Source organism: Oncorhynchus gorbuscha, linkage group LG17 (genome assembly GCF_021184085.1).
Source record: "Oncorhynchus gorbuscha isolate QuinsamMale2020 ecotype Even-year linkage group LG17, OgorEven_v1.0, whole genome shotgun sequence".
NCBI classification, from domain to species: Eukaryota; Metazoa; Chordata; class Actinopteri; order Salmoniformes; family Salmonidae; genus Oncorhynchus; species Oncorhynchus gorbuscha.
The window spans coordinates 40,761,955-40,788,603 of NC_060189.1; the positions used below are offsets into that span (position 1 = coordinate 40,761,955).

A 26,649-nucleotide genomic window follows, 5' to 3' on the forward strand; every position below is an offset into this window, starting at 1 on the left:
TTGTTGACGTTGAGTGTGAGGTTATTTTCCTGACACCACACTCCGAGGGCCCTCACCTCCTCCCTGTAGGCCGTCTCGTCGTTGTTGGTAATCAAGCCTACCACTGTTGTGTCGTCCGCAAACTTGATGATTGAGTTGGAGGCGTGCGTGGCCACGCAGTCGTGGGTGAACAGGGAGTACAGGAGAGGGCTCAGAACGCACCCTTGTGGGGCCCCCGTGTTGAGGATCAGCGGGGAGGAGATGTTGTTGCCTACCCTCACCACCTGGGGGCGGCCCGTCAGGAAGTCCAGTACCCAGTTGCACAGGGCGGGGTCGAGACCCAGGGTCTCGAGCTTGATGACGAGCTTGGAGGGTACTATGGTGTTGAATGCCGAGCTGTAGTCGATGAACAGCATTCTCACATAGGTATTCCTCTTGTCCAGGTGGGTTAGGGCAGTGTGCAGTGTGGTTGAGATTGCATCGTCTGTGGACCTATTTGGGCGGTAAGCAAATTGGAGTGGGTCTAGGGTGTCAGGTAGGGTGGAGGTGATATGGTCCTTGACTAGTCTCTCAAAGCACTTCATGATGACGGAAGTGAGTGCTACGGGGCGGTAGTCGTTTAGCTCAGTTACCTTAGCTTTCTTGGGAACAGGAACAATGGTGGCCCTCTTGAAGCATGTGGGAACAGCAGACTGGTATAGGGATTGATTGAATATGTCCGTAAACACACCGGCCAGCTGGTCTGCGCATGCTCTGAGGGCGCGGCTGGGGATGCCGTCTGGGCCTGCAGCCTTGCGAGGGTTAACACGTTTAAATGTCTTACTCACCTCGGCTGCAGTGAAGGAGAGACCGCATGTTTCCGTTGCAGGCCGTGTCAGTGGCACTGTATTGTCCTCAAAGCGGGCAAAAAAGTTATTTAGTCTGCCTGGGAGCAAGACATCCTGGTCCGTGACTGGGCTGGATTTCATCTTGTAGTCCGTGATTGACTGTAGACCCTGCCACATGCCTCTTGTGTCTGAGCCATTTAATTGAGATTCCACTTTGTCTCTGTACTGACGCTTAGCTTGTTTGATAGCCTTACGGACGGCGCTCAGATATTAGCAGTATGTCTCCTCTACGTTTGGAGTCCACAGAAACCCAAAATAACCACATAAATATTCCCTTACCTTTGATGTTCTTCGATCAGAAGACGAAGAAAGAGTCATACTTACCCAATACATTGTTTGGTTTCACGTTGTGTGTCTCTGTATTGACATATGTTAACAGCTTCAGCTGAAATGCATCCAAAATGACTTCTGGTCCAGCAATCTTGTGCATCAAAACTTCCAATTTACATATTATATGTCGACTAAACTGGTCAAACTATGTGCAAAATCGAGCTTTATGATGTTTTTAACATGTAGAACAAAGATCAGCGCGAACAGACAAACCGGCTTCAAATGCTGGATCATGGAAAAGGACGTTGTCACGCCTTGGTCATTGTATCTTGTGTTTTTGTTATATGTTTGGGTAGGCCAGGGTGTGACATGGGTTTATATGTTGTATTTCGTATTGGGGTTTGTATTAATTAGGAGTGTGTATTAGTAGGGGTGTGTCTAGTTAGGCTTGGCTGCCTGAGGCGATTCCTAATTGGAGTCAGCTGATTCTAGTTGTCTCGGATTGGGAACCGTATTTAGGCAGCCTGAGTGGGCGTTGTATTTCGTGGGCGATTGTACCTGTCTCTGTGTTAGTCACCAAATAGGCTGTATTTAGTTTCACTCGTTTGTTGTTTTCATATTTTCAGTTATTTCATGTACTGCATTAGCTTCATTAAAAGTCATGAGTAACCTACACGCTGCTTTTCGGTCTGACTCTCTTCAAACAGCAGACGAATGTCATTACAGAATCGCCCACCACGATTCACAGACCGAGCAGCGTGTGAACTGGCAGGAGCTAAAGGAGGACGATATGGACGGCAGAAGCAGGGATTATACAACGTGGGAAGAAATCGACAGGTGGGCGTCCGACCCAGAGCGAGTGCAAGAGCCCGCCTGGGATTCCCTACAGCAATGCCCCTCCACGGATGGAATCGAAAAGGAGAGCACGGCTATACAGAGCGAAAAACGTAGGTAACGGGGGAAAGCGCAGAGAGAGAGAGTGGCAGAGTCAGGAGTCAGACCTGAGCCTACTCTCCCTGTTAATTGTGAGGAGCAGAAATATGAGGACTTCTGGTCTTGGGAGATGATATTAGACGGAAAAAGACCCTGGGCGCAGCCGGGAGAATATCGCCGTCCCAAGGAGGAAATAGAAGTAGCTAAAGCGGAGAGGCGTGAGTATGAGGAGGCAGCACTTCGACAGTTGGAAACCGGAAAGTCACCCCAAAAAATGTATTGGGGGGGGCTAAAAGGGAGAATAGTTATGCCAGGTAGGAAACCTGTGCATACTCCCTGTGCTCACCGTTGGGCTAGAGAGACCGGGCAGGCACCGTGTTATGCTATGGAGCGCACGGTGTTTCCAGTGCGGGTGCAGAGCCAGCTGAGACTCATACCAGCCCTTCCTATTGGCCCGGCTAGAGTGGGCATCGAGCCAGGGAAGCTTGGGCAGGCTCGGTTCTCTAGAGTTCCAGTGCGCCTGCACGGTCCGGTCTATCCAGAGCCACCTCTACACACCAGTCCTCCGGTAGCAGCTCCCCGCACCAGGCTTCCTGTGCGTGTCCTCGCGCCAGTACCACCAGTTCCAGCACCACGCACCAGGCCTCCAGGGCGCCTCGCCTGTTTAGCGCAGCCAGAGCTTTTCTCCTCTCCTGCGCTGTCGGAGTCTCCTGTCTGTCCAGCGCCACCAGTGCTCCCAGTCGGCCCAGCGCGTCCAGTGCGCATCGCCTGTTCAGCACAGCCAGTGCTTTTCTCCCCTCCTGCGCTACCGGAGTCTCCCGCTTGTTTAGTGCAACCAGAGCTGTTCTCTTCTCCTGCGCTATGGGAGTCTCCCGCTTGTTTAGCGCAACCAGAGCTGTTCTCCTCTCCTGCGCTGCCGGAGTCTCCTGTCTGTCCAGCACCACCAGTGCTACCAGTCGGCCCAGCGCGTCCAGTGTGCCTCGCCTGTTCAGCGCAGCCAGAGCTTTTCTCCTCTCCTGCACTGTTGGAGTCTCCCGCCTGTTCAGCTCAGCCAGAGCCTTTCTCCTCTCCTGTGCTGCCGGAGTCTCCTGTCGGCCCAGCATCACCAGTCTGCCAGGATCCACCAGAAGTGCCAGTCTGCCATGATCCGCCAGAAGTGCCAGTCTGCCAAGATCTTCTAGATCGGCCAGACAACCTTAATCATCCAGGTCCACCAGCCAGCCAGGATTTACCGGAGCCTACTACCTGCCTGAGCTTCCTCTCAGTACTGAGCTTCCTCTCAGTACTAGGCTCCCTCTCTGTACTGGGCTCCCTTTCAGTACCGAGCTTCCCCTCAGTACCGGGCTTCCCCTCAGTACCGGGCTTCCCCTCAGTACCGGGCTTCCCCTCAGTACCGGGCTTCCCCTCAGTACCGGGCTGCTTCGGCCCCGGGCTGCCCCTCTGTCCCGGGCTGCCCCTCTGTCCCGGGCTGCCCCTCTGTCCCGAGTTGCCCCTCTGTCCCGAGCTGCCCCTCTGTCCCGAGCTGCCCCTCTGTCCCGAGCTGCCCCTCTGTCCCGAGCTGCCCCTCTGTCCCGAGCTGCCCCTCGGTCCCGAGCTGCCCCTCGGTCCCGAGCTGCCCCTCAGTTATGTGGGGATCAGGGTGAGGACTATTAGGCCATGGTCGGCGGAGAAGGTGGATTATCCTAGGACGCGTAGGGGAGGAACTAGGACATTTATGGAGTGGGGTCCACGTCCCGAGCCAGAACCGCCACCATGGACAGACGCCCACCCGGACCCTCCCTATGCTCTTGAGGTGCGTCCCGGAGTCCGCACCTTAGGGGGGGTTCTGTCACGCCTTGGTCATTGTATCTTGTGTTTTTGTTATATGTTTGGGTAGGCCAGGGTGTGACATGGGTTTATATGTTGTATTTCGTATTGGGGTTTGTATTAAGTAGGAGTGTGTATTAGTAGGGGTGTGTCTAGTTAGGCTTGGCTGCCTGAGGCGATTCCTAATTGGAGTCAGCTGATTCTAGTTGTCTCGGATTGGGAACCGTATTTAGGCAGCCTGAGTGCGCGTTGTATTTCGTGGGCGATTGTACCTGTCTCTGTGTTAGTCACCAGATAGGCTGTATTTAGTTTCACTCGTTTGTTGTTTTCATATTTTCAGTTATTTCATGTACTGCATTAGCTTCATTAAAAGTCATGAGTAACCTACACGCTGCTTTTCGGTCTGACTCTCTTCAAACAGCAGACGAATATCATTACAGACGTTCTCCAAATCGGCCTTGCGCAATAGAGTGCATGTTTTTCAGAGTGACACGAGCATTTTCGCCCGCCAAACGTCGAGGGCTCGTGGGATTCTCACAATGAACGCGCCATTTGAAAGCAGACATCGTGCTGAACAAATACATACTGTTCCCAGATCGGTAGCTGCCTGGGAAGGGTGGGGGCGATGACGTCAAAGTTGACCCAACTTTTCTCTTCACAAGAGAGAGTTTTGGGAGAAAGGCTGCCCTGAGAGTTCTGCTTTACATACAGACATAATTTAAATGGTTTTAGAAACTTTAGAGTGTTTTCTATTCAATAATAATTATTACATGCATATATTAGCAATTTTGGGAAAAAATATTTTCAGTTTAATATGGGCACGCACTTCCTCCAAAGGGGGCAGTATTGAGGGCTAGTCTTATATTTACATTTACATTTAAGTCATTTAGCAGACACTCTTATCCAGAGCGACTTACAAGTTGGTGCAATCACCTTATGACATCCAGTGGAACAGTCACTTTACAATAGTGCATCTAAATCTAAAAGGGGGGGGGGGGTGAGAGGGATTACTTATCCTATCCTAGGTATTCCTTAAAGAGGTGGGGTTTCAGGTGTCTCCGGAAGGTGGTGATTGACTCCGCTGTCCTGGCGTCGTGAGGGAGTTTGTTCCACCATTGGGGGGGGGCAGAGCAGCGAACAGTTTTGACTGGGCTGAGCGGGAACTGTACTTCCTCAGTGGTAGGGAGGCGAGCAGGCCAGAGGTGGATGAACGCAGTGCCCTTTTTTGGGTGTAGGGCCTGATCAGAGCCTGGAGGTACTGAGGTGCCGTTCCCCTCACAGCTCCGTAGGCAAGCACCATGGTCTTGTAGCGGATGCGAGCTTCAACTGGAAGCCAGTGGAGAGAGCGGAGGAGCGGGGTGACGTGAGAGAACTTAGGAAGGTTGAACACCAGACGGGCTGCGGCGTTCTGGATGAGTTGTAGGGGTTTAATGGCACAGGCAGGGAGCCCAGCCAACAGCGAGTTGCAGTAATCCAGACGGGAGATGACAAGTGCCTGGATTAGGACCTGCACCGCTTCCTGTGTGAGGCAGGGTCGTACTCTGCGGATGTTGTAGAGCATGAACCTACAGGAACGGGCCACCACCTTGATGTTAGTTGAGAACGACAGGGTGTTGTCCAGGATCACGCCAAGGTTCTTAGCGCTCTGGGAGGAGGACACAATGGAGTTGTCAACCGTGATGGCGAGATCATGGAACGGGCAGTCCTTCCCCGGGAGGAAGAGCAGCTCCGTCTTGCCGAGGTTCAGCTTGAGGTGGTGATCCGTCATCCACACTGATATGTCTGCCAGACATGCAGAGATGCGATTCGCCACCTGGTCATCAGAAGGGGGAAAGGAGAAGATTAATTGTGTGTCGTCTGCATAGCAATAATAGGAGAGACCATGTGAGGTTATGACAGAGCCAAGTGACTTGGTGTATAGCGAGAATAGGAGAGGGCCTAGAACAGAGCCCTGGGGGACACCAGTGGTGAGAGCGCGTGGTGAGGAGACAGATTCTCGCCACGCCACCTGGTAGGAGCGACCTGTCAGGTAGGACGCAATCCATATTTAAAGGCCCAATGCAGCCATGTTTATATCAATATGAAACATTTCTGGGTGTCAATTAAGTACCTTACTGTAACAAATAGCTTTTGTAGCTAAAGACTATTTCTTAAGCAATAAATTTGCAAGGACTGTCTGGGAGTGGTATTCAGTGCATTCGGGAAGTATTCAGACCTGTTGACTTTTTCCACATTTTGTTACGTTACAGCCTTATTCTGAAATGTATTAAATATTGTTTTCACTCAATCTATAAACAATAACCCATAATGACAAAGCAAAAATGTTTTTTTCAACATTTTTACAAATGTATAAAAAATCTGAAATATCAAATTTACATACGTATTCAGACCCTTTACTCAGTACTTTGTTGAAGCACTTTTGACAGCGATTACACCCTCACGTCTTCTGGGGTATGATGCTACAAGCTTGGCACACCTGTATTTGGGGAGTGTCTCCCATTCTTCTCTGTAGATCCTCTCAAACTCTGTCAGGTTGGATGAGGAGCTCAAGTCCGAACTCTGGCTGGGCGACTCAAGGTCATTCAGAAACTTGTCCCGAAGCCACTCCTGTGCTGTCTTGGCTGCTTAGTGTTGTTATGTTGGAAGGTGAACCTTCACCCCAGTCTGAGGTCCTCAGCACTCTGTGGAGCACGTTTTCATCAAGGATCTCTGTACTTTTTTCCGTTCATCTTTCCCTCGAACCTGACTAGTCTCCCAGTCCCTGCCGCTGAAAAACATCCCACAACATGATACTGCCACCACCATGCTTCACTGTAGGGATGGTGCTAGGTTTCCTCCAGATGTGACACTTGGCATTCAGAACAAATAGTTAAATCTTCGTTTCATCAGACCAGACAATCTTGTTTCTCATGGTCTAAGAATGATGGAGGTCACTGTGTTCTTGGGGACATTCAATGCTGGAGAAATGTTTTTGTACCCTTCCCCAGATCTGTGTCTTGACACAATCTTGTCTTGCATCTCTACGGACAATTCCTTCAACCACATGGCTTGGTTTTTGCTCTGACATGCACTGTCAACTGCGGGACCTTATATAGACAGGTGTGTGCCTTTCCAACTCATGTCCAATCAATTTAATTTACCACAGGTGGACTCCAATCAAGTTGTTTAAACATCCCAAGGGATGAACAATGGATGCACCTGAGCTCAACTTTGAGTTTCATAGCTAAAGGTCTTAATATTATTTTATTTTTACAATTTACTGCATGGTGATGTCACCATGAAAAGCCGAAACTCCCTCTCATGCAAACCTGCTGATTAGAACGTCCTGTGTAGATTGCATTTTCAACCAACTATCAGGAAATAACACTGATCAAATTATTCCACACATTTACGGTGTTAGTTTTATCAGCTGTTGTACAATATGATACTAAACACAAAATGCAAACACATGCATTTTGACTGCACTGAGCAAAAAATACTGCGTGTGCTATCAGCATTAGTGGACAGAGTTTAAGACCAGGTAGGTCAGTCAACAAATGTAGTTATAAATGTCTGTCATTCACACGCTCTGTCTCCTTCCCATAGAGCGGACTGTATAGTCAAGAGATTGACATGGTGTGAAACTGGGAGCGGTATCTAGGCATGCTGCTGACCATAGCTCTCTCCTGTAATGTATCCAGCATGCAGTTAAAATGCTAGTCTTTCCCCTCAGGCGCGAAACAAAACCAAAGACAGGCCAGCTGAAGCAAACAGTCTCTCATGCATACAGATCAGCCTCGTCCATCTCCTCTCTCCATTCATGAGGAGACACATGTTTTATCTGCTTTACGCCGTCACATCTGACATAGCACTTCCCCAGAAGGCAACACTGGTTTCAGTGACGTCATTATAATGTACTTTGTGACGTCATGGTCAGGTTATATGCTGGATGTAATTAGATGGTTTGTAAACTTATTTTAAGCAACCGGAATATGATGTCATTTTCACGACATCATGAAAAGTATGTCTTTAGGACTTGGTAATAGTATTTTGAACTGTCTTTGCAGATTCCTGCACATTAACAGAGAAAGCAGAATTAATGTTATGCTATATTTAGTCTCCAAACCTGTGCTTCTGCCAGTGACAAGAAGAAAAGTGGTCAAACCGTTTTGTTACCTGGATAAGTTACAGTTAGGCTTGTGTTGTTACATATTTCATGACCACATTTAAAGTGATTCATGTGTTTCCCTACAATTAGTGGAAGATTGCATTGAGGGGAGGGAGATGGTGACAGTTCCTGTCAGGGGTACATTGCAAGCTGGGTGGCAAGTTTGGCAGGAAGGCCTTAGCCACACTTGTTTAGGTGTGTGTGTGTGTGTGTGTGTGTGTGTGTGTGTGTGTGTGTGTGTGTGTGTGTGTGTGTGTGTGTGTGTGTGTGTGTGTGTGTGTGTGTGTGTGTGTGTGTGTGTGTGTGTGTGTGTGTGTGTGTGTGTGTGTGTGTGTGTGTGTGTGTGTGTGTGTAGTGACTGACTAACTACTGTTGTCACTTGAGATGTGAAGTGTCCTGCTATGACATGACAAGTGCGTGTGTGTGTGTGTGTGCTGAGCAAGTAGTGTGTGAGGTTGGTTTGGTTTCGGTTCGGTTTTTGAATAAGAATCACATTTTTTTATTTCATTTTAGATTTGTTGTTTTTTAATGGTAAATGCATTATGATGGTTCAACGCTGTAACAACACAGAATATAATAATTGATGGTAGTGAACGCCCATTCCTACTGTATCACTTATTAGGCTCTAACCATATTTATTCACATTACTTTTTTAGAAATTCTAATATTTTGGTTGTGTATATTACATATTTGTTTTTAGTATGATGTCTTTATTATTTCATTAATAAAACCCCAATGATGGTAGTTGTTGCCCATGTACTGCTTATTACTTATTAATAAACCATATAAACCAATATTTGACTTTAGTAAAATATTTCAGTTATTGTGTATATCACTTTTTATGTTATTCGATGACTTATTATTTAATTCCAAGTCATCATCTCGTCTCCGCTCAGGTAGTAGCAGCCAGCCAGTCAGCTAAAGTATCTCTGTGCTCCCTGAAGAGGCATCCTTCAGGCTGGTGGGCTAGCCTAGCTGGCTAGCTGCCTGCTGTCTGACAAAATCACTATTTCAGTAGTTCTTCAATGTAGATAAGGCATACTTTTAACACGGCTAAATAACAACTATCAATCAATTAGATGTATTGTTATGTAGAAATCACTGAGGTATAAAGAACTGGAGACTGCGTCCAAGATAATCTGATTGTTGTTTTCAAGGTAATCAACTCGCATTCGCATACACTGATTTATGGACCGACATCACATGCGCATTAGCACTCATTGCGCATGCACAGGGAGCAGCTCAAGCCGCGCCGACTTTCTCATTTCAGGAAAAAAAAACATGGCAGACATTGGATAAATTAAATTTTTTAATAACTTCGGCCGTGAGTGATAGAAAAAAATAGTCCTCAACGATTATTTGAACAATCGGTCTCAGCGATGTTTTCTGCACAAAGGTGACGACTAAAGTGTCTTATTAGGAATTTTATAATCTGACTCGTCTCGATGTGGCTGTCTATGGAAATTGTTTTTCTGGGCCGGGTGTATGTTAAACTGCAGTACCGAAGCAAGACTGTAGGAGCAGTTGAAATCATGCTTCCAGACCAGAACTGGCCCCTTTGTAGAGATTTTATAAATGTTTTATTTTTTATTAAACAGTAAAATGAAAAACATAAACATAACAGCCAGAGGGATTCCACAAAGAAATAAGAGGAGAAAAAAACACAAATCCACATTATATCAATTCAAATACAGACATGTAGCAAATACATTTTTTGGACCTCTTGTTTCACGTATACGATTTAATGACTCTAAATAGTTTTCCAAATCAGATGGAAAATGTTCCTAATAAAGTCAAGAGATTTAGGATATACTCACTTTCAATTGTGGAATCAGTGTAGTAAAATAATATGTCAAACTTAGAAATTTCAGGGATGCAACTGCTCTCTATCTCTCTTGTGTCTCTGTATTGCTCTTTCTCTCCATATTTGTCTGCTGGCCCACAGGCAGCTGTAGGTGCAATGGATTCTGGTCATTGTAGTTAATTACCACATTTTCTGCCCTTATATATGATGAGTTGGACAAATTCAATTAGTTATTTGAAAACTGCAAATAAACCGACATTTTGTGTGTGTGTTTCTACATGTTCGTAATAGAAAAAAATATATGTATATGTTGCATATTGAGTGTATAACATATATACCATATAAAGAAAATGGTTGATGGATGAGAAGAACATATTCATGCTAGCTACATTAAAGCTATTTGTACCACTTGATGCAAATTATTGATTTATATGTTCCATTAGTAGATTGTATGCACTAGCTGAAATGACAATCATTCCCGTGATTATTATTGTGATACATAAATCATGTTTTCGACTCATTATAAACAAACTCCCCCCAAAATATCCTCTCTGTGTACCACCATTGGAAAAACCTGTCTTCTAGTATTGCCTTGGGCCAAATGTATTTGACAAAATAGTTGTGTCTGAATTTAATGGGACAGAAAAATAGCAGTTCTGATAAACGAGCACCTTTCCAGCTCTGAGGTTTTTTTCTTCTTGATACTTAACCTACACAGTTATTGGTTTTCAACCCCCTTTACACATGCAATTTCTCTTCTCGCATTTCTTTCTACTCTCTTTATGAGGACCTGCATGAATAATTGTTAGGGTTAGGATGAAGTTATGAAGAGACTCCATAAGCAGGTAGTGACACATACTGGAAATCTGCTTCTCATCTGAGCAATATGGAGTCAATTGGCTGTCTTTAACAATGTTTCCCAACTCCAGTCCTCAAGAACCCCAACACTGCACATTTTTGTTGTAGCTACGGACAACTTGTCAACTAATTATTAAGCCCTCAGTGAGTTGAAGTAGGTGAGTTTGTTCGAGGCTACAAAATAAATGTGTTCTGTTGGGGGTATTCGAGGAATGGAGTTGAAGAACACTGGGCCAGAGGAACACCAAGCAATCACTGAACCCAGACAGTTTCTGTTGTTTAATATTGACTCTCATTGAATACAGAGGGAGAGGAAAGAGTAGACATTACTCAGAGCACTCTTGATATTCCCGATAGTGGACTAGTTCTCTGTTTGAGATGTAGAGCACAGACAGAGATAATCAAACCCAGAGCCAAAGACCAGGAGTCCCACCACGGAATTTGAATGTCCATTAAGCCGAGATTTGCATGCAGCCAATGCCCCACATTGGCCCATGGATAGATAGGTACAGTACACACACACACACACACACACACACACACACACACACACACACACACACACACACACACACACACACACACACACACACACACACACACACACACACACACACACACACACACACACACACACACACACACACACACACACACACACACACACATACACACATACACACACACATACACACACACACTGTATTCGGATTCTGCCTGATAGAACCATAGATTAACAGAGGTCTGAACTCCCTGGCATTTTGTTTGTAAAGCTATTTCATTTTGAAATGCAAGAAATGTCTGAATTATGCATAGACTACAATGCATGTGTCAGGTCTTAGTTAAATGTATTTTTGAAATGTAAAAATGAAGAGAATTAGATCATTGTGGGTACAAGTTTACATTAAAAACGTAGTTCCAGGACCTAATCTGATTTCCCATGTCATGCATAAGCATTACACTTTCCAGTAGTTCCTTTGGTAAAGTCACAAATGGATGGTTGGAAATAGCACCGAATGCATTGTCCTAATTTGATTCCGAGAGCCTTGTTCTATTACGGGTGGAAACATCAGTGGTTCTCATGCACCTTAAGCTCGTTAGTGTTCCCTAATTTCCTATTTTGGGAAGCGTGGTGGGAGCCGCTGGTTTCCTAATGCGATCAGAGGGGAACAGAACTGCGGAAAAGCAGGGAGGATCAAAAGCTTTTCCATTAGAATATTCCCTTGTCAGTTTTGGTTTGCCATCGCGCGGGACGTGGCTGGAGACAGCGATTTGATTCCGATTCTGTCGACGGCTGAGCTGGCAGCGCATATCCACACTCAGCTTTTAGTTCTGTCTCTCTCTCTCTCTCTTTACCACATTTCCAATATTCTCTCTCTATTCCCCCCTCTCTCTTTCTCTCTGTCTCATCCTCCTCTCTCCGACTTTGTCTCACTCCTCTCTCTCCATATCTCTTTCCCTCTCACTCTGTCTCCCTCCCCTGAACACCGCTAGTTGCCCTTCTCTGCAGCAGTCCTCTCCACCCCCACCCCCTCCTCTGCTTTCTATGAGGATTTGCATTAAGCTGGCCCATTTTGTTTTTTCGCCTTCTGCACCACCCACCCACTCTTTTGAACCCTCCCATCCCATTCCCACTGTGTTGTTTCACCTGAGCCTCTCTCTCTCTCTCTCTCTCTCTCTCTCTCTCTCTCTCTCTCTCTCTCTCTCTCTCTCTCTCTCTCTCTCTCTCTCTCTCTCTCTCTCTCTCTCTCTCTCTCTCTCTCTCCTCCTCTCACTCTGTCTGCCTGTGCACCTCCCTTCTCTCACTCATGCTCTCAGTGTTGTTGCCTGCTGTATCCAGTGAAGGATCCGATTAGGATCCCTTCTTCTCTCTTTCAGAGCAGGAGGCTGTGTTCAGGTGCTGAGCCTGAGACAGAGGGGGTGAGTGGAATCACCAGGACCCCCCCCCCCCACTCCCCCCCAGAGAGGAGTATGAGGCACTGAGACACACAGAAGAGAAGAGAAAAGAAAGGGGATTTATTTTCTGCCCATGGTGTCTATATTGCAGCACCTTTGGAGCGCTACAGTGGACCAGTGGCCACAGAGCAAACAGTGAGAAAGTGGTATTTATGTTAGGTGATAGATGTTTTGTTTTCAAAACAGTGGTTATTTATTCTATACGAATTTGATTGAGTGGTGATAAACCAGGTGGTTTTATTTTTCCTCCTCGTCTGTGCTGATTGTGTGTGTGTGTGTGTGTGTGTGTGTGTGTGTGTGTGTGTGTGTGTGTGTGTGTGTGTGTGTGTGTGTGTGTGTGTGTGTGTGTGTGTGTGTGTGTGTGTGTGTGTGTGTGTGTGTGTGTGTGAGAGAGAGAGAGAGAGAGAGAGAGAGAGAGAGAGAGAGAGAGAGAGAGAGAGAGAGAGAGAGAGAGAGAGAGAGAGAGAGAGAGAGAGAGAGAGAGAGAGAGAGAGAGAGAGAGAGAGAGAGAGAGAGAGAGAGAGAGAGAGAGAGAGCGAAAGGGACAAGCGGCGCTCTGCCATGTGCGACTGATAGCTGCTCGAGACACACGCAGAGTGCGCCACATCAGAGAGCGAGAGAGTGAGCGCAGCAGATACGCTCTCAGCCAGAAGAGCAGCAGCAGCTGTACACGACGACACACAAAGGTCCAGAGAGGGAGACACAGAAAGTCATCCGATTTTCCTTTCCTTCGAGGAAAAGAGAAGCGCGAGAAGGAGAAAACACTTATTTTGCTTTTACCTTCGGGGCAAAGTGGCAAAGAGCGTGAAGATTGTGAGAGCAAGAAAGATACACCCAATGTACTTTCCCCTTGGACAATTTAGAGCATGAGAATAGCTCTCTAATTTGAGTTTAAATTTGCTGTTCTTCTGGGAAATTCTGTAGGAGATTGAAACCTCCGATTGCTTTCCGTCAGGGCACAATGTCAGTGTAAGGGGTGTACAAGCAATATAGAGATCCTCTGACTCCTCTCCCCCGGAACGACTCTGAGCTGGAGTGCTGTGTGTTTAGTTGAAACTGAAGCCGGACCTGAATACGGGTACAGGAGCTAAACCAAGTGGACGTGGGTTCGTAGTGGTCCTAGTATGGGGATGTGTCCATCATGAGCCTGGTCTCAGTAGAGTTTCCCCCGTGCCGTACATCTGTTGTCAGTCCTTTGGGCTTGGATCATGCTTCGTCCCTCCGGTTTCGCGCTGTCGCGGGGCTCCGGGGAAGGGGGTATGTACCACCACCCCAGTCCTCTCCGCCTGCGTCTGAGCCCCTGGATGTGGTCTCTGACTCTGGGATGTATAGCTGGGTCTGTGTGGAGCTCTTCTCCCAGGGGGAGGCAGGATAACAGCGTGGCTGCCGCAGGACCTCAGGAGCAGGCTACGTCTTATACCCACCCGGAGCATCACCTCCACGGGACGCGGCATCACTCATCTGCACCCATCTCTATCTACCGCTCACCAGCCTCTCTAAGGGGTGGCCATGGTGAGTTACACTTTTGACCTAAATTAACTTGTTCTTAAAACCTAAACCCCTAACCCTAAACTCGAACCTGCATTTCTTTACCCTAACCTTAAGCAACCAGGAACGAAATTCCCTTAAGAGTAGATTATTAATTAATCTCTCTCTGCGTAAACCACAATCTTAAAGCAGCTCTTAATATAATTTATTGAAGGGAAAATGGACATAAAGCAAGAGAAGCAAACACAGGGTCAAAAGAGAAAAAGACGAGAGAACAGATGGAGAAAAAACTGTACAGCGAAAAAGACCCACTCTCCTCTCTCCTGTGCTTTGCCATATTTCTGGCTCGGATTAGGGACCCAGTGCTAATAGCTGCTAATTGTAGAGAGTCTTCTTCAAAGCCATCAGGTGCATTAGCTGATTGGCAGTAATAACTCTGTGGTGTAACTGTCCGCTGGGGAAAGGGGATGAGGAGAGGGGGGAAAAAGGGGAGAGTTTGGAGAGGAGGGAAGAGAGGGAGAGAGAAGGGTGTCAATAGGGCTCTATTGGTCCTCTGATACCATTTAATTACTGGGCTGCATAGTGCTGGTGTGTTTTGGTGGGAGCGTGTGGGAACTTATAAGTGTGCAGCTATTTTGCAATTATTCTGGACCCTTCTCTGACAGCGCCACAGCAGATATTCCATTACAGCAAAATGCTGACTGGGGAAGAGGGTATATTCTGAGTTTGTGTGTGTGCAGGGCTAGACAATAACTTTTTGAAATCCATATAACTGATTTTACTACTTGTGTGATAGCTGAAGCAACTTGTCGACACCCCCCCCAGCTTCATCTGGGACATTCCATTGCCTGAAGCGACATCTCTCTCTCGCCATAGCCCTCTCACTCTCACCATCTGACCTCCAAAGCTTGATCAATTACGCCGCCTCCTCCTCCTCAGACCTCCTCATTGTCTTGGCTGGCTTGGCAATTTTGTATCCTAAAAATGTATGGACATCTTTTATTGAAACTAGTTTCTCCCCTTTTCTAAAATCCTTAGCACATTACTCAGTCGCTTCTACCCCCAAAATGGAGAAGTGTTGTTGTTTGTTTTTTTGCGAGGCAGCAGTAGCTGAGTGTGGAAGCCTGCGTTCAGCAACATTTTAATTACAAATTCAGCAAAGACCTTAGGTGAGACGGGAGGTGCGCTCAGGCTTAGCTTCAGAGTGTTGAGGTATGGCACGCTGTGTGGTGCTGGCGACTTTGGACTGTCTTAGCCCAGCTCATTACAATAAGAGAAAAATACTCAAATCAAATCACATTTCATTTGTCACATGCGCCGAATACAACAGTGAAGTGCTTACTTAAAACTTTCTTAAAACGTACAATGCCGGTTTAAGAAAAATACCTACAAAAATAATAAATAAAAGTAACAAATAATTAAAGGCCAGCAGTAACGAAAAAAACAATAGCAAGGCTATATACCGGGAGTACTGGTACAGACTCTACTGCAAAGGTGCGTTGCAATGGAAAAGGAGGAGGAGAAAAAAACCTCTGAGAGACTTCTGCTGGGGTTTTCTACAGCATCTGACGAGCTTGTTGTGTGTACTCTTAGAAAAAAAGGTTCTATATAGAACCCCAAAGGGTTCTTCGGATGGCCCCATCGGAGAACCCTTTGAATAAACCTTTTGGGTTCCATGTAGAACCCTTTCCACAGAGGGTTCTACATTGAACACAAAAGGGTTCTACCTGGAACCAAAAAGGGTTCTTCCTGGAACCAAAAACGGTTCTCCTGTGTGGACAGCTGAAGAACCCATTTGGAACCCTTTTTCTAAGAGTATGCGTGTGTTCACCTGTGTGAGTGTAACAGGAGTTAGTCAACTGTGATTAATATTCACCAAATCACCAGTTTCCCTCATTTGTTTTTGGTTGAATCTCCTTGTATTTTGTTGGGCTCTGTGTGTGACGTCAGCGCTGCGCGCGTGAGCTCGTTCGGGGCTGTTTCCATCTGAAAGAGGTAGTAGGCTGTGTCCTCTCCGCCCTCCCATTTTTTATTTGATAAAACTCACTACATGGACATAGTAACCAATGAAAACATTGTACTTTACTCATACAATATCAGTCAGGATTCCATGTTATAAGTTTGTTTTCCAGAAGTAATATGACGAAGCTATTTTGCTAGCAGGCTAATGTTAGCGCCTTGCTAGCGTTCAGTGTCCGGTGGCTAGCTACCGTTGGTTCAGTTTAGTTTTCATCTTCTGACAGGGGAGGGCACAGCAAATATATAGCCTGTACGATGCCCAGCCCTGATGTCCCCTTTCCTTATGCCCTGTGATTCATGTATGGAGATTCTGTATGAAATATGTGGGTGTGTTTTGTCTATTCATGTACAGTTGAAGTCTGAAGTTTACATAGACTTAGGTTGGAGACATTAAAACACATTTTTCATGAGGTGGGCTTGCAGGACATCTACATTGTGCATGACACAAGTAATTTTTCCAACAATTGTTTTCAGACAGATTATTTCACTTATAATTCACTCTATCACAATTCCAGTGTGTCAGAAGTTTACATACACTAGGTTGACTGTGCCTTGAAACAGCTTGGAAAAGTCCAGAAAATTATGTCATGGCTTTAGACACTTCTGATAGGCTAATTGACATAATTTGAGTCAATTGGAAGTGTACCTGTGGATGTATTTCAAGGCCTACCTTCAAACTCAGTGTCTCTTTGCTTGACATCATGGGAAAATGAAAAGAAATCAACCAAGACCTCAGAAAATTTGTTGTAGACCTCCACAAGTCTGGTTCATCTTTGGGAGCAATTTCCAAATGCCTGAAGGTACCACGGTCATCTGTACAAACAACCGTATGCAGGTATAAACACCATGGGACCACGCAGCCATCATACCGCTCAGGAAGGAGATGCGTTCTGTCTCCTCGAAATGAACGTACTTTGGTGTGAAAAGTGCAAATCAATCCCAGAACAACAGCAAAGGACCTTTTGAAGATGCTGGAGGAAACAGGTACAAAAGTATCTATATCCACAGTAAAACTAGTCCTTAATCGACATAACCTGAAAGGCCGCTCAGCAAGGAAGAAGCCACTGCTCCAAAACCGCCATAAAAAAGCCAGACTACGGTTTGTAACTGCACATGGGGACAAAAATCATACTTTTTGGAGAAATGTCCTCTGGTCTGATGAAACAAAAATGTAACTGTTTGGCCATAATGACCATCGTTATGTTTGGAGGAAAAATAGGGAGGCTTGCAAGCCAAAGAACACCATCCCAATCGTGAAGCATGGGGGTGGCAGCATCATGTTGTGGGGGTGCTTTACTGCTGGAGGGACTGTCGCACTTCACAAACTAGATGGCATCATGAGGATGGAAGATTGTGGATATATTGAAGCAACATCTCAAGACAATCAGTCAGGAAGTTAAAGTTTGGTAACAAATGGGTCTTCCAATTGGACAATGACCCCAAGCATACTTCCAAAGTTGTAGCAAAATAGCTTAAAGACATCAAAGTCAAGGTATTGGAGTGGCTATCACAAAGCCCTGACCTTAATCCCATAGAAAATTCTTGGGCAGAACTGAAAAAGTATGTGCGAGCAAGGAGGCCTACAAACCTGACTCGGTTACACCGGCTCTGTCAGGAGGAATGGGCCAAAATTCACCCAACTTATTGTGGGAAGCTTGTGGAAGGCTACCCAAAACATTTGACCCAAGTTAAACACTTTAAAGGCAATGCTACCAAATACAAATTGAGTGTATGTAAACTTCTGACCCACTGGGAATGTGATGAAAGAAATTAAAGCTGAATAAATAATTCTCTCTACTATTATTCTGACATTTCACATTCTTAAAATAAGGTGATGATCCTAACTGACCGAAGACGGAATTTTTACAAGGATTAAATGTCAGGAATTTTGAAAAACTGAGTTTAAATGTATTTGGCTAAGGTGTATGTAAACCTCCGACTTCAACTGTATCAGATTCAATAGCCATTTGACTAATTGACTCATTCATTGAGCCTAAAGTAGGTTACATTGTTTTTTCATTGAACGTCCTTTTTAAGATAGTATTTTAATAGAAGAGTAAAATCCTAATTGAGAACGTGGTTCGTATTTATATCTGTGATTTCGTAAACACTTTTTATTCATATTGTGGGTAATGAGGGGCTTTGTTATTGTGAAACACTATTTGAACCATTCTGTTTTTATATCACTAATTCCTATTCTGTCATCTATGTTATCTATTCATATTTCAACATTGGTGCCTTATTCTATTAGCTATTGATCTTAAAGCCTTTTTTAAAAATGGCAATGTTCTGTCCTATTGTAATGTTCTATCCTATGTATTATATCATATATTGGGAATGTATGGCAGAGCTGTTTCTATCTGAATTAGGGGAGGCACAGCAAATATATAGCCTGTAGACGTCCAGCTCTGATATCCCCTTTCCTTTCGCCCTGTGATTCAGAGCTGTCAATTAAGCCAACCCTCAGCATGACTTATTTAAGGCGCCAGAACACAATGCAACAAACCATTGGACATTGGCGCGGCACCCCAACTACATGAGTGTGTGTGTGATGCCTATATAGGCTTGTGTATATGTGTGCACCTGCCTGTGAGCATGCTTGCATGTGTGTGCGCGTGTGTGAGTGTATGTGACTAATCAGCCTCCTGTTCTCCCACCTCTTTAATAAGAGAGCATAGAGTTTGCTGTGACTGGGAAGGCATGATGCGTAAAGGGGATAATGACCTGTAGAAAGGCAATTGCGAAAGGCCAGGGATTTGTCCTTCAGACGTAATGATCTGTCTGTCGCCTTTGTCTCCAAACCAAGCTTATTAGTGGGTATACAACAATAACTGCCATTGTGTTGTTTTGTTACACCTGTTTTCGCGGCTTAGGAAGGCAACATACAGTATCGAAGAAAACAGGATGTTTGCACACCTGCCTGAACTAGGTGGTTTGCTAGAGCATTGCCAGTGGTCACAGTTGGATAGATGGCCTTAATCAAAATCCCCTTTGAAGTGGGCTGGTGCTGCTGTACCTGCCAGTGGCACAGAACTAAGTGTTTTGGGCAGCCATTAGAGAGATGAGAGAGGGAGGGGCTATGTCCAGACCAAGCCCCTTTAGCTGGACAAGCAGCACAGTGGATGTCTCCGAGAGAGAAATTTCTGATCATGATTTTTTTGCAGATGTAATTTCACAAGCTAGAGAGGGGTACCCAGCATAGGCTACCTGAGTACTCTATCCATTCCCCTCACTATTCAGACATATCTATTTAAAGTCTGGAAATTGAATGTAATATGGATGTTGCACTCTTCTATGTGAGCAGGCTGTGAGATCTATAACCAAATGGGTTTTGGAGATGCTCAATTCAGACATCAAAGCAATCACTGGCACACTCTGATTTAAATCAGACAAAGTTATGTATATATTTTGCAGGGAAACCAATGGGCTATTGGGGTCCAGTCCTTTTCATTCATCGTCTTGACTTGGTTTAAGAAATGTAAAGTTAATGAAATCTTGTCTTGTTTAAAGGTATCCTAAATGAAAGGTCTATTTCTCCCCCTCTCCCTTACACTATCAGACATCTTGGAGAAGTACGCTCTGAACCCATTGAACTGGTTGTAAAGATGTAAAAGGTTGTACAATTTTAAAAAGTTGAGCTTTTTTTTTTATTAATGGCTGACTTGTTTTAATTTAGACTTTCATGCCCCTTCTTGATAAAGTGGGTAAAATATGAAACATAATTGGTCATAATTGCAATAATAGCCTCATATTACTATTCTGCCAAAAGAAACAGTTAAACACATCTTAAAATCATCTGCATTTCCATCATTTTCCATAATTCAGTCGAATAATAAAAGAGAAAGCAGTTAGGAAATTACTTTCACTTTCACTTTTACTTTTGTCTTCCCCTTCGTTGACTTCAATCACCTACATCATATTCTTAAGAGTTTTTATTTTCTCCGTCCTATACGATTTGATTAACTAACTTGCATTTGACTTGAAAAACAGGCACTGTGGACGAGTTCAGACGAGAAGTAATTGGCTCCCACAATGGATGGTTCTAATTCAGTTCCATTAGAACAGATGGGAGACGGCTGCACTGGAATAAGCGATTGTGTTACTACCAAGTGGCCCTTTTTATTATTTTTCAACCTTTGACTCCTTTCGACACTTTATTAAGTGAGTTAGTTCGTTACTTGATTTATGGTTCTCCCAGTTTGTTAGTCCATTCATTAACAGAATCTTTAACGCTCAGTTCATTCAGTGTATGTTTAAGGCTGATACTACAAATAACTTGTTCCATTAAATTGTTATAAATGCATGGAATAGCCTGAAAGGAAATTGGGATGGAGTTCAGAGCAAGGGCATATGACCTTTACATGTCTCTTTTGGTGAGAGCCTTGGGTGTATAGTTTGAGATCCAGTATGAGATTTGCCATGCTGGGCACTAAAGGCAATGACATTCTAATAAGAATCCACATTTGAATGCTATTGTCAAAGTACTTCCAGTTCCATCATGGAGGATAGTTTCCCTTAAACTCTTTCTGCTCTAAGCATTCTTTCCCAGAGGAACCCAGGGCATCCCCAGACCCCAGAGTGAAGGAACAGAGTGAAACGTGTAGGATCAAAGGGACGTTTAGACCCGAATCCTCAGTATGGGATTATCATACTCGGCAAGATACTGGAGGAGACCTCATAACAGGATCTCATACAGAGAGAGATAGGGGGAGACGTAGGGAGGGAGAGAGATAGTGAGGTATTTTTATGAGACTTTTTTTCTTTGCAATGCATTTGCTTACAGTAACTCTAAATGACCTGAAAATGTTACATTTGTCCACATCATTATGAATCATTGATGATTATTTCCAGAATCGGGTCAACCAAATGTTGCAAATAAATACTAACTAGGTAGAGCTATAAATAGGTAGTGTGCTTCAAAGTACACTATTCATAACCACTAATGTATCATGTTCTCTGGTGAGGAAATATGGTCATGTGTAAAGTGAATATTTTCTTTATTCTCAGTATATCAGTGACACAAAGCCATCTGCCATCCCAGCTCCTTCCATATTGAAAGGACCATTCATAAGTTGTCAAAGCTGAAGTTTCTGTCATCCACCCACATGTCACCAGAGAACTGAAGAGTACAGTATGTGAAAACTGAACGTCAACATGTTCTTATGACATGACACACACACCATTTTTGTATTATTACTACTTTATTACTTTGTATTTCACACAGTTTCCTCATGACAGTTGAAAAGACAGCAGATGCTGGATGACAAATGTCTCAGTTCTCAGTTAGTGAGGAGAAAGAGCTGTGAGACGAGTACAGATAGAGAAAGGGAGAAGAGAGCGCTGATATGTAGTGAGAGAAGAGGTAGAGCAGAGAGAGGGAGGGAGAGCAGAGAGCGGGAGGGAGATCAGAGACATAGGGAGAGGTAGAACTGAGGGACAGAGAGAGAGTGGTAGAACAGAAAGCCTGAGGTCCCTGGGTAAATGGTACAGCAGAGAGAATAGCTGGAGGGGTTGGAGAGCACATTGAAAACACTCTGTATGACTAAAGAAGCCCCGACAGTGGGGCTGAGCCTCACAGCCCAGCATTTGTTTGACAGGCTGGGAAGACTTATTACTAAAGCCATGGCACGGAACAACAATGACATGACTGATTAGATGAAAGTGGAAAGAGGAAAACAAGTTGAGAGTCTCTGTGTGTGTGTGTGTGTGTGTGTGTGTGTGTGTGCGCGTACATGCCTTCCTTCATGTGTTGACATTTGACAATGTATATTACTGTATGTACAGATGTAATATGTTCTCGTTTATAAAATGTTTTTAAAAAAGTGACATTTAACCATTGTAGTTATAAATAGGGCTGCAGGTAGCCTAGTGGTTACAGCGTTGGGACTAGTAACCGAAAGGTTGGAAGATCAAATCCCCGAGCTGACAAGGTCAAAATCTGTCGTTCTGCCCCTGAACAAGGCAGTTAGCCCACTGTTCTTAGGCCGTCAATGAAAATAAGAATTTGTTCTCAACTGACTTGTCTAGTTAAATAAAGGTAAAAATGAAAATCGTCTTGGCTGACCATTAGTTTTATGATACCTGCAGTGACATATAACTTGACATAAACTCAGCAAACAAAAGAAACGTCCTCTCACTGTCAACTGCATTTATTTTCAGCAAACTTAACATGTGTAAATATTTGTATGAACATAACAAGATTCAATAACTGAGACATAAACTGAACAAGTTCCAAAGACATGTGACTAACAGAAAAAAAATAATGTGTCTCTGAACAAAGGGGTGGGGGTGGGGGGCGTGGGGGCAAAATCAAAAGTAACAGTCAGTATCTGGTGTGGCCACCAGCTGCATTAAGTACTGCAGTGGATCTCCTCCTCATGGAATGCACCAGATTTGCCAGTTATTGCTGTGAGATGTTACCCCATTCTTCCACCAAGGCACCTGCAAGTTCCCAGACATTTCTGGGGGGAATGGCCCTAGCCCTCACCCTCTGATCCAACAGGTCCCAGATGTACTCAATGGGATTGAGATCCGGGCTCTTCGCTGGCCATGGCAGAACACTGACATTCCTGTCTTGCGGGAAATTGCGCACAGAATGAGCAGTATGGCTGGTGGCATTGTCATGCTGGAGGCTCATGTCAGGATGAGCCTGCAGAAAGGGTACCATATGAAGGAGGAGGATGTTTTCCCTGTAACGCACAGCGTTGAGATTGCCTGCAATGACAACAAGCTCAGTCCGATGGATGATGCTGTGACACACCGCCCCTGATCATAGTGTCTGAACGACCGTTCCACAGGTGTATGTTCATTAATTGTTTATGGTTCATTGAACAAGAATGGGAAACAATGAAGATCTGTGAAGTTATTTGGATTTTTACTAATTATCTTTGAAAGACAGGGTCCTGAAAAAGGGATTGTTTTGCTGCATTTATAACTTGACATATTACTACGTGTGACCTTCTCTAATCGCTCCACCATCACCATCTCTCGCTCCACCGTCACCCTCTCTCTCTCTCTCAACCGTCACCCTTTCTTTTAATCATCACCCTCTCTCTCGCTCCACCATCACCCTCGCTCTCACTCCACTGACCTGAAGATGTATTCACAAATGTTTATTTTCTGTCAGTCGCTGTTAGAGGTAGTGACAGCAGTTGGTCACACTGATGTAACCTGGGGCCTTAGTTCAGGACAACTGGTAATATCTGGAGTGGGTGGTTAGTTAGCAGACCTGGGTTCAAATAAAATTTGAAATCTTTCAAATGTTTTAGCTGTGCTTGATTGGCTGGTGCATTGGAACCAATGGATTAGTTCTAGAAGTGTGAACTTCACCCATCTGGCATTCCATGCAGGTTTAAACCAACACTCCAAGTATTTGAAAGATCTGAAATATCTTATGATTATCTGAAATGTCCACTTTGCTGGAGGGTAGTGTCGTGTCTTTGGCTATACTGGATAAAGTGAAATGACATGCTATTCTATAAAATAATTGATCCATAATTAATATTACCTGATTGAGCTAATCATGTAAATGTAATTAACTAGAGAGTCAGGGCACCACAAAATAATATTTATAGAGATGTTATCTTCCGAATAAACTCTTAAAGACCTAGTAATATTTTACATCAATAGCAGTCAATATTAATCGTCACCTTAATTCAGTCTCATCTGAAAGTTGTTCTTCACGAACCCTGGCTAACAAGTTGAATCATCAATACAAAATTGAGTTCAATTATTTATTTACTAAATACCTAACTAATCACACAGAATTACACATACACATAGTTAATCATAACTTGATTACAAATTACGTCATAAAGGAAAACGTCCCTAGCGGGCAGAACAGATATGTCAGCTGGTTACACAAAAGAAAAGGGCTGGGTTTGAGTGAAAGAGCGGGAAGACTGAGGACCAAAGTAAGAAGCTGTACTATCGTAAATACAGTATCTTATGCATTCTAAATTACCGCCCATGTGGAAAAAGAAAATGCAATAAATATTTACTCTGAGCTGCGCTTCAGTAGGTTGGTGGTAGATGGAAGGCCGTGTTGCCAAACCGAGTCCTATGTCCTTTGAAGAATGTCTCTGGTGGTCAATTGGATACGTTGTAGTAACGACGTTGTGTGATAGACGGGATACTCTGTTCCTTCTAACCCTCGTTTGCAGCTGCTGTTGCTAACTCAACGACTAGGAGGTATCACTTCTGTAGTGAATAAGAGTTCAATGTTCATACCATTCGCAACCAATGCTCACACTGATGTTGGCTTCGTTCTGTAGTTATTATCTGAACCCTTCTGACATCGGACCGTCGTCCTCACATCCTCGGAACAGGAGGTTACATTTTCGTCAAGGCTTTATATAGTGGAGCGAGAAGGGTGTGTCTGAAAAGTTTTATAACCCATGACTCTTCACAGGGTCGGGCCACTGATTGAGCAGAGCCCTAACCTCATGAAAACCCAATTCTCACATTTTAGAAGCAAAAATCATATTTCATCCCATCACGAATAATTTTATATTCAAACATTTAAATTAAACAACAATTCCATGTGAATCCGACAACTCTGATGTGTAGACTTTCCACTGCAGAGTTTGTCATCTTATCATTGATGAGAATGTCTCAGATGACAACCGAACTGACATCATATTCATAAAGTACCACCGCATATGTTCAATTGGTCGGATTACCAGAATATATTTCATTTCCCCCCACCTTCTGATGTTCCCAGAATCTCTATGTTAACCAAGGGGTTTACAAATGTCACATCAGTAGGGTAGAGAGAGGAAAAAGGGGGGAAGAGGTATTTATGACTGTCATAAACCTACCCCCAGGCCGACGTCATGACAGTAGGCTTCATTATATTTACGCTTTAAGAAATGGCCTGGGTTTGCAAAAACTGTATAGCTGGTTTTGTGAATTCCAATGGGCTCCTGTCAGAGAGACTCAGATTCATGAAATCTCTTCGATCACTTTGATCAGTTTAATTATGGCAGTTCAATCATCAGAGGAAAATAGTTGTATGTATGGTTCTGAGAACAAAATTAAATAAGTGGCAGTTATCATAATCAACATGAATGATTCTGGCTTTACACAGTTTCTCATATACACTGGGTATACATAACATTAGGAACACCTTCCCCCCTATTGCCCTCAGAACAGCCTCAATTCGTCAGGCATGGACTCTTTAAGGTGTTGAAAGTTGTCAAGTTGACTAGATGTCTTTTGGGTGGTGGACCATTCTTGATACACACTGGAAACTGTTAAGCGTTAAAAACCCAGCAGCGTTGCAGTTCTTTATACAAACCAGTGCGCCTGACACCTACTACCATATCCCGTCCAAAGTCACTTACATCTTTTGTCTTGCCCATTCACCCTCTGAATGGCACACATACACAATCCATGTCTCAATTGTCTCACGGTTTAAAAATCCTTCTTTAACCTGTCTCCTCCCCTTCATCTACACGGATTGAGGTGGATTTAACAATTGACATCAATAAGGGATCATAGCTTTCACCTGGATTCATCTGGTCAGCCTATGTCATGGAGAGAGCAGATGTCCTTAATGTTTTGTATACTTAGTGTAATACTACCCCAAAATGCTGTAAACGTAAGTGGCTAAAGGCTAAATGCTTCAACAATGTCACTTCTACAACAAAAGGTAAGCAATACTTGAATGGCGACCTTCTTACTAAGAAAAATGCAAATAAACACCCCCTCGTAATTACGACTAGGATACTTAAGACATGATGTGAACGCAACATTAGAACTGAAATGAACAGTAGGCTAAATGCTAAGTAGCAGTACGCAAACAAAAGTGCAGCAAAGCAACAAAAGTAAGGTTCAAACACATCATATGATAAGTAAGAAACTATAGACCAAATCAAAGTACATAGTAACAAAATACATCAGATAATCAGGAAGAGCTTCAATCAGTGGAGTGTCCTGGGATGAATACTGCCGTACAACATTTGGTATGGTATTGACACGATAGTTGAGTGACAGCTCTAACAGTGGAAATTAGAGGTCAACCGATTATGATTTTTTAAATGCCGATACCGATTATTGGAGGACCAAAAGAAGACGATACCGATTTAATCGGCCAATTTTTATATATATATATATTTGTATATATAATGACAATTAGAACAATACTGAATTGAACAATTAACACTTTTATTTTAACTTAATATAATACATAAATAAAATATATTTAGTCTCAAATAAATCATGAAACATGTTCAATTTGGTTTAAATAATGCAAAACACAGTGTTGGAAAGTAAAAGTGTAATATGTGCCATGTAAAAATGCATCAGAACATGAGAACATATGAAAGCTGGTGATTAAATATTCCCAGTTATGAAGTTTTAGGTTGTAGTTATTATAGGAATTATGACGCTTCGACTATTTCTCTCTATACCATTTGTATTTACATTTACATTTAAGTCATTTAGCAGACACTCTTATCCAGAGCGACTTACAAATTGGTGCATTCACCTTATTTCATAAC

At 43.9% G+C, this 26,649-nt stretch overlaps 1 protein-coding gene across 20 annotated transcripts in view; it reads left to right on the forward strand.

The window, feature by feature from the left end:
* The window catches only part of nrxn3a (neurexin 3a), a 488,613-nt gene that overhangs the window by 288,389 nt on the left and 173,575 nt on the right, over positions 1–26,649 (forward strand). For 4 of the 20 annotated variants that reach the window (XM_046308260.1, XM_046308267.1, XM_046308266.1 and 1 more), the window contains exon 1: positions 13,171–14,152. The exons of the other annotated variants lie outside the window; for them this stretch is intronic. In XM_046308260.1, the coding sequence (XP_046164216.1) occupies positions 13,849–14,152 (304 nt within the window). In that variant the 5' untranslated portion in view covers positions 13,171–13,848. Of the gene's footprint in view, positions 1–13,170; positions 14,153–26,649 lie in introns of those variants that run through there. 20 annotated transcript variants of the gene reach the window in all.